Source organism: Armigeres subalbatus, chromosome 3 (assembly GCF_024139115.2).
Source record: "Armigeres subalbatus isolate Guangzhou_Male chromosome 3, GZ_Asu_2, whole genome shotgun sequence".
In the NCBI taxonomy this organism is placed as follows: Eukaryota; Metazoa; Arthropoda; class Insecta; order Diptera; family Culicidae; genus Armigeres; species Armigeres subalbatus.
In genome coordinates this window covers 55,053,334-55,062,594 of record NC_085141.1, presented here as the reverse complement: position 1 = coordinate 55,062,594, position 9,261 = coordinate 55,053,334, and the positions used below count along the sequence as shown (strand labels likewise).

Sequence of the window (9,261 nt, the reverse complement as noted above, 5' to 3'; positions counted from 1 at the left end):
TTTTTGCCTTTCTCGTATTCTATGTAGGGGAACTGTTCCGTTTTCCATCTCACTGAACATATATTTATCTCATCGCAAAACAGAGAAATACAGCACCAATCTTGTCGCTTCTTTTTGCTAACATGCGTGCTCACTGCTAAAAAAAATCACAAAAATAAATAACAAATCAAATACCTTTTCATTGCTTTGTTTTTGATGAGATGGAAATGGGAGCTATGAGATGAAGTGCCGAACCGGTCCCCTATACGTAAAGGCTATATGATCACACTAAAACCAAACTTTTGATAGAAGGCTCGGAGACCCATCATGTTATATACCAACCGACTCAGCTCAATGAATTGAGGTGACGTCTGTTATGTGTGTGTGTGTATGTGTGTGTGTGTGTGTGTGTGTGTGTGTGTGTGTGTGTGTGTGTGTGTGTGTGTGTGTTTTTTTTTTTTTCTTCCTAAACAATGGAGGGGGAATCTGCTCAACAGACATCCTGGGTTGACCAGGAAGTGCTGGGTTAGGGGCCACCTCCAATGAGGGAGGCAGGGCTGCATCCCCGACCAGCTAAACCGTTTCCATTGCCGCCGAGCCCATCGTCCCTTCGGTACAACCAGAAAGTAATGCTTCAAAGGGGGCCAGTGCATGACGCACCCTCGAGGTTAGCTGCGTGTCCTTGCAGCATCGAACATCGTGACTCGCTTTTTTAGAAGAACACCATGGTATCGTGCCAGCGCATTGCCGGCTTTCCAGGTGGCCTTACCACGCCCTATGTCCTCGGAAGGTGGGCAGGGTCGACTTCGCGCCTGCTTCCCTCTGCACGACTGGTATTGTATGGGAACGTGAGCGCCCACTTCTAGTTTTTGGTGCGATCGGCGAATGGGTATAATTTTAAGAAGTTGGTAGCACTGATTTTTTCCGTTTCCTAGCATTGTTAACGACGTGATCGCGAGGGCCAAAGCGCCATTTTTTTGTAGTTTTGAATTTTTGTTGAATAAAAATTAAGTTGACTCTGTAAAGTGTTGAAGTTGTTATTACATATGGTCCTTCGACAACGAATAAACGCGAATTGGTGATCAGTTCCTACAGAGAGTATTTTAAGACGAAAATGTTCGCGAACGATAGTGTTTTGGCTGAAAGAATTGACGCCGCGAGGCCAGCCGATTTGGTGCTTCTGCATAAAATTTTGTACTGCGAAAACACGACCTTGAACTGGATAAGGAGAAAAGTGATGCGATTTGAAGGCTTTGATTTCGAACGACAGTCTCCAGAGTTTGAGGTTAGGTTGCAGATAATCGAAAATGCGGATCCGGAATGTTTGAAAACGACGTGTGAGCTTTTTGATGTTCCCCTCGGAGAAGATGCTAGTTCGAAGCAGGTTATGGCTGAAACGTTAATGGAACGACTTTTTTTGGAAGGCAATGTAACTACAAAACACAAAAAAGTTCAAGAGCGTCCGGCGTCTTTGCTTGCACAAACCACCGAACTCGGATTTTCAACGCAGTCTTTGGAACGACCGTTACAGAAATCTTCAAACCAAAAAGTGAACCTGGCGGCCAGGAGTGTTTTGTCATCTAGAAGTGCTCAGTTAACAGTGATGAAAGCAAAACTGGAAACGGAAATAAAATTAGCAGCGATGGAAGAGCAGGAAGCACTACAGCGGAAGCAGAGGCAAGAGAAGCTACTGAAAGCTGAACTGGCTGTGAAAATTGCGGAAGCGGAATTAGAGGAGGAGTTGGCAGAACAACACGCGCAGAACTCGGATTTTAACATACAGGATGAGGATCCTCTGGAACGTGTGCAACAGTGGGTACAGAATTTGCAAAGTCAAGCTTCAACCTCATCAGCCGAACTAACTTTACGTCCAACGAACTCCAATCAAATTCTACCGCGGGTGCCGAGCTTACCACAGGAGAACCTCGTACAACATGAACTACCCAGAGATAATGCTAGAACAACTGATACACGTTCCTCCACACAACGTGACTCTGGACAATTACGTGGAGATGCTAACGCTGAAATGCTGCAGATTACTAAATCTATGCAACGCATGTTGGCTAGAAGTTCGGGAAGTAATAATCTACCGACGTTTGATGGTAATGTACGTGAGTGGCAATTGTTTATTAACCAATATCGTTTAACCACAGCAGCAGGAGAGTATTCAGGGTTTGAAAACGTTGTTCGGCTGAATAAATGCCTTGTAGGAAAGGCACGTGACGCAGTTCAACACATGCTCTTGACGTCAGATGATGGCGAAAAGATAATAGAGGCGCTTGAACTTCGCTTTGGAAGACCGGAACTTCTACTGCGGGCGCTAATAAACGAAATTAGAAACCTTCCATTAGTATCGGACTGGGAGTCCTTCATTGAGTTCGACGGTGTAGTTCGAAACCTAGCATCAGGAATAAAAGGTTTGAAGCAACACGTCTACAACCCGGAACTTTTGGGACTACTTTTGCAAAAGCTGCCGCAGTACCAGATTATGATGTGGGGTCGGCATATTACGGAGTGTGCTATCAACGATCCAACTGTTCTAGATTTTGCAGCATGGGTGGAGAAAACCGGAAAGTACGCTGCATCTATAAATTGTACCTTGACTGCCGGAGGATTCTTCGACGAACATAATCGATTGGCCGAACCCGTTGTGAGAAACGAAATCCGTAAAAGTGGTGTCAAGAAATGTGTAGTTTGTCACAAGGACGTACATGATTTAACGTCATGTGATGCGTTTAAGTCAGCCGAACCAAAACGCAGATTTCAAATTGCTATCGAATCGAAACTGTGCTTTTGTTGTTTGCGCACTCATAGTGGACGTTGTGATCGACGGCAGCTGTGCCCAGTTGAAGGATGCAGCCGGTACCATCATGCCCTGTTGCATAAGGGAGAAGTGGTGACATCAATTCCTTCTGTCACACAACATAAACCAGGAGTTAACGTGATGAAAAGTGATCAGCAAGTGGTTCCCCAGGCGCTTTTGAAAATGGTGACCGTGAAGATTCGTGGACCAAAAGGAGTGATTGAAGTTCCTACTTTGATCGACGAGGGATCTAGTTTGACTATTATTGATGTTTCAATTGTCAAGATCCTGGGAATATCTGGCAGCAAACAACGACTCTGTTGCACATTGATGGGTGGAATGCAGCGAGTGGATGAAAGTTCTGAGCTTGTCCAAATAGAAGTCGGAGAGAATCTTGCGGATAAGCAATTCTTTTGCTTGACCGGAGTGCGGACAATTCAAAAAATGAATCTCGCCGGTCAAAAAGTCAACGTTCCAGAATTATTGGCACGATTTCCATATGTGAACAAAGCTGATTTGAACTGTTTGAATGGAGAACCACCGTTATTGCTCATAGGACAACCGCATTTGAACATTATCAAGACGACGGAAATTTGCCAACCTGATCCTATTGCTCCAGCTATCTCTAAATGTCCTTTGGGATGGGTGGAGCATGGACCAATGAGGATGAAGTCGGATGAAAACTATGCAACGGTGAATATGTGCTGCGAATCAGATGAAAATCTTCACGATCTCGTGGCATCGCACATCATGCTTGAAAATATGGGAGTCGTAATCAGTACACCAGATCGACAGCGTTCCGAGGATGACAGATGGGCCCTGAATGTTATGGAAAAATCTACTTGTTTTGTTGATGGCCAGTTTGTTGTGGATCTACCGTATAGGAATACAATACCATTCCCTGAAAGTAGAAAGATGGCATTATCACGTTTAAAATGTACTGAACGGAAGCTTGCTAAGAGGGGCATTGAAGACAAGTACGCGGAAAAAATGCAAGACTATATTGACAAAGGTTATGCCGTTCCTGTTTCGGAAGAAGATCTTAAAATATCCAGGAATAATATGTGGTACCTGCCCCATTTTCCAGTTGAAAACAGTATGAAGCCAGGAAAAATAAGAATTGTATTTGACGCAGCTGCAAAATCAAACGGTATGTGCTTAAACGACGTTCTCATCACAGGGCCAGATCTTCTCAAATCTTTGCAAGGAGTACTGTTGCGGTTTCGACGGGGGAAAATTGGATTTGTTGGTGACGTTAAGGAAATGTTCAACAGGATTTGGATATCGGAAAAAGACAGCTGGTCACAGTGCTTCGTTTATCGTCACAACCCAGATGACATCGTCCAGACATTCCGAATGAAAGCGATGGTTTTTGGAGCAAACTCTTCTCCGTTTATTGCTCATTATATAAAAAATTATAACGCCCAGCTTCATGCCAGCGAATACTCCGATGCCAGCAATGCCATTGTACATGACCATTATGTCGATGATTTTCTGGGGAGCGAAGACGACGTGTTCAAGGCAGCAGAATTAATACAGGATGTCATCCAAGTGCACAAATCAGGAGGATTTGAAATCAGAAATTTTCGCTGCAGCTCCAAGAAAGTGATGAAAACTATACCAAAGGCCTGCAAGCAGAAACAAATGATACAAATATAAGTGATGGAATAAACCGTGTTCTAGGGCTTCTATGGAGTAGTGAAGGTGACTATTTCTCTTTTTCAACTGATTTTTGTAAGATCGACCCAGCTGTTCTGATGGGAAAACGAGTACCAACGAAACGTGAGGTTTTGTCAGTAGTGATGTCCGTTTCTGATCCACTTGGGTTTGTGACGCCCATGACGATTAGAGGCAGGATTCTCCTACAGCAAATTTGGCGAAGCGGTATTGGATGAGATAACCAACTAGAAGAAGCTACTAGGAAAAAGTGGCAAATGTGGTTGAATATTCTTCCAACAATCACTGATGTTCGCGTTCCTCGATGTTATAGCAGTAATCTTCGCAGTAGTGACAAAATCGAACTTCATGTTTTTGCGATGCCAGCACCATGGCAATGAGTGCTGTTGCTTACTTGAGAATAGTAAATGGTGAACAAGTCGATATTTCATTCGTCGCGTCCCGAGGAGAGTTGCTCCAGTTCGTTTCATGTCAGTTCCAAAACTAGAGTTACAGGCTGCTTTGTTGGGTTATCGGCTTTCCTTGGCAATAAAGATTGAATTGAACGTCAACATATGCAGGATTCTCTACTGGACGGACAGTCGTACGGTCTTGTGTTGGCTCAAAACGAAGAAGGCGTTGAAGACTTTCGTTGCGAACAAGGTGGAGAAATATTAGAGCAATCTGCACCAGACGATTGGAACTATGTTTCTACGTGTGATAACGTGGCTGATGAAGGAACACGAGATACCGAAAAGGTGGACCTGTCAACTAGTGGAAGGTGGTTCAGTGGTCCGATTCTGCTGAAACAGAAAATTAACGACTGGTCGGCGCTTATTAGCAACGCAGAATCATCCGATGAAAATGAAGAAGAGTATTTGTCTGAATCAGTAGCAGTGAATACTGTGCTTGAAAGTGATCCGATTTTGCCGAATGTAGAACGTTTTAGCCAGTGGAGAAGATTAGTTCGATCAACAGCGTTTGTACACAAGTTCATTGATCTGTGCAGAGGCAACGTGAAAAGTGCACAAATTCAACCGCAGGATGAACAGAAAGCGAATATCAGATGGCTGAAAGTAGTACAAAAGGAACAATTCCCTGAGGAATATGCAGCTTTGGTGAATCGTAGTGAACTGAAGTCAACGAGTAAACTGCGAACGTTGACACCCTTCTTCGACAGTGAAGGATTAATGCGTGTTGGAGGAAGATTGAACAGAGCAAATGTTGATTTGACCGTAAAAAATCCTATCATACTTGGATCAACTGGAAGGTTTGTAAAATTGTTAGTGCAAAGTTATCATCAACAAGCCAACCACCAAGGACGTGAACTAGTGCTGAATGAAATCAGACAATCCTACTGGATAATAGGTCTACGCAGCTTATTGCGTAAAATTGTTTACGGATGCCAGCATTGTCGTATTAATAAGCCTAAACAAGTGATACCAATGATGGGACAGCTTCCGGAATGCCGTGTCGATCCATACAAGCAGCCTTTTACGCATACTGGAATGGACTTTTTTGGGCCTTTCGAGGTGACAGTTGGACGACACAGAGAAAAACGGTATGGGGTGGTTTTTACATGTATGACCACGCGTGCGATACATGTTGAGGTGGCCTATTCAATGACAACTGATTCCTGCATAATGTCAATTCGACGAATGATGGCTCGACGTAGAAAACCAGATATCATCTATTCTGACAACGGTACGAATCTGCGAGGTGCAGACAGAGAATTAAAAGAGGCCCTCAAACAAATAAGCTTTGGCGACGTTGAACGGAAGGTACTGGAGAGAGGCATACGATGGGTCTTCAACCCACCAGCGGCTAGTCACATGGGAGGAGCATGGGAGAGGGTTATAAGAAGCATCCGTGCAGCTCTTAGAGAAACACTGAAGGGACGAGCACCGAGGCAGGAAGTGCTTGACACCGTATTGGTTGAAGCAGAACAGTTGGTCAACAGTCGTCCCCTGACTTATGTTTCAGCCGAAGCGAATGATCCTGAAGCACTCACTCCTAATCATTTTTGATCGGAGCATCAAGTAATGTCCAGTCACCAGGTGAATTCAGCCCGAGCGACCTGGACTGGGGCAAGCAATGGAGGAAGGCTCAGAAATTGATTGATAATTTTTGGAAACGATGGATTCAGGAGTATATGCCAACCTTGATACCGACCCAGAAATGGTGGAAATCTGTTGGAGAGATAGTTGAAGGAGACGTAGTCTACATATCCGACATGACCAATGAACGCGGAAAATGGCCCCTGGCAATTGTGGAGAAATGTTGGACCGGTCAAGACAACACAGTTCGAGTTGCTGAGGTCAGGACTCATTCGGGGACGTATCGCCGACCATGCACCAAGTTGAAGAAGGTTTGTTTGGAAGGCGATATGCGTGATGACAAACCAGTGTCACACCAGGTGGGGCTATGTATGGGAACGTGAGCGCCCACTTCTAGTTTTTGGTGCGATCGGCGAATGGGTATAATTTTAAGAAGTTGGTAGCACTGATTTTTTCCGTTTCCTAGCATTGTTAACGACGTGATCGCGAGGGCCAAAGCGCCATTTTTTTGTAGTTTTGAATTTTGGTTGAATAAAAATTAAGTTGACTCTGTAAAGTGTTGAAGTTGTTATTACAGGTATCAAGAATGATGATGCCGCGTGCACCCCAAATTGACCTTTCTGCGATAGGGCCTATTCGCCAGCACACAGAGGGACTTGCCGACGCGAGGCCTACGCCTGCCCCAGCCTTGACGAGGACCCCTTTCCGTCCTCGGGCTCGGAACCCGCCCGGTTGACCGACGCCGCGAAAGCGACGATACCATGTTGTTCTTCGCGCGGCCACTTGTTCGATAAAAGGATCGAGTTCGACCACAGAGCATGACCACCGGTATGACCCATGAAGCCGACTACGATCCCTTGGACCACCTCTTATTTGCGCCTGAACTAGCCATCCTTGAGTCCACGCGCCACCTTCTGTGTAGCTCCGAGACGATTTGGGCGATAGCCGATAAAACGGCGTTCCAGCCAACTTCGTCTTTACACATCCTCCGAACTAGGTTGTCCGGGGTAGTGTCCAGACCACATGTGGCAAGCATGTGGTCACGCATTGCGCGAAAACGTGAGCACACGAACAACACGTGTTCCGCCGTTTCTTCTAAACCTGCGCACACCAAACACTCGGGCGAAGCCGAGCAAGCCAGCTGCTTTACCTGCACTTTGATTTTGCAGCACGCTTAAACGCCGGGCACATCGAGCCCCCCATGGGGTGCTTGCTGTTCACAGCTTTGCTGGAACAAATCAAACAATTGGGAGGGTTCGTGCAGTATTGTGCCTTATGTCCCTCCAATCCGCAGCGTCGGCAGAGATTGCTTCTGTCAGGGCCTTTGCAGTCCCATTGCTTGTGCCCCGGTTCCAGGCACTTGAAGCAAACTTCGGGTTGCTCGTATATGCGCACAGGGCATACCGACCATCCCACCTTGACGCTCCCTAACTTGACTACCTTGGAGGCGTCCGCTGCAGATAGCCGAACCAATGCTACCTGCGTCCCTGCCGGACCTTTACGTAGCCGAACGGCTGCGGTGGGCGTCTCCACTTCACACTGTCGCCGCAGTGCCGTGACGAGCTCTTCGACTTCAGTGATCTCGTCCAGGTCTTTAACCCTTAGATTCACCTCCGTCGTGAGTGCCCTCACCTTGACCGTCTCGCCTAGGACCTCCTCCGCCATCTTCTTGTAGGCGGCGCCCTTTTGCGAGACGCCCCGCTTCAGCTCGAGTATCATCTCGCCCATCCGGGTACGTCTTATTCGACGTACGTCGGCGCCGAGTTCACCGAGCTTGACGTCACTCCTCATCGCCTTCAAAACATCCGAGTACTTAGCCTCGTCCGCCGTGATGACTAGGGCATCGCCCCTGGAGCGATTGGCGCCTACCCTAGACTTCTTGCTACCCTCATTCGCCTGGGCCTTCTTTTCGGCCCTTGACGTCTTCGGTTTCCTTTTGTTCTTGACCAGGGTCCAGGAGTGTGTGTGTGTGTGTGTGTGTGTGTGTGTGTGTGTGTGTGTGTGTGTGTGTGTGTGTGTGTGTGTGTGTGTGTGTGTGTTTATTTTTCTTCCTAAGCAACGGAGGGGGAATCTGCTCAACAGACATCCTGGGTTGTCCAGGAAGTGAGGGGTTAGGGATCACCTCCAACAGCAAACAAGGGAGGCAGGACTACATCCCCGACCCGCTAAACCGTTTCCATTGCCGCCAAGCCCATCGTCCCCTCGGTACAACCAGATAGTAATGCTTCAAAGGGGGGCCAGTGCATAACGCACAACGGTTAGCTGCGTGTCCTTGCAGTATCGAACATCATGACTCGCTTATTTAAAAGAACACCATGGTATCGTGCCAGCGCATTGCCGGCTTTCCAGATGGCCTTACCACGCCCTATGTCCTCGGAAGGTGGGAAGGGTCGACTTCACGTCTGTTTCCCTCTGCACGACTGGTATCAAGAATGATGATGCCGCGTGCACCCCAAATTGACCTCTCTGCGATAGGGCCTATTCGCCAACACACAGAGGGACTTGCCGACGCGGTGCCTACGCCTGTCCCAGCCTTGACAAGGAACCCTTTCCGTCCTCGGACTCGGAACCCGCCCGGTTGACCGACCTCAGTATGGACAGAGCGAAACTAGCCAGAAGGATGCGCTTGCTGGCATAAACCGCAGAACTATTGGACATCATCCGGGACAATGCCACTATAGCTGTGGAGGCACGCTTGCAGGCCTAATTGACGTGGTTACCAAAGGTGAGCTTATCGTCGATCATTACCCCCAAGAGTTTGGTGGA

At 47.0% G+C, this 9,261-nt stretch overlaps 1 protein-coding gene across 1 annotated transcript; it reads left to right on the top strand.

Annotated features, from left to right (window-relative positions):
• The first annotated feature begins 1,093 nt into the window (after positions 1 to 1,093).
• Positions 1,094 to 4,441, top strand: LOC134221647 (uncharacterized). The gene has a single exon (XM_062700837.1). It carries the CDS (start codon positions 1,094 to 1,096, stop codon positions 4,439 to 4,441), a length of 3,348 nt encoding a protein of 1,115 aa, XP_062556821.1.
• The last annotated feature ends 4,820 nt before the right edge of the window (positions 4,442 to 9,261 follow it).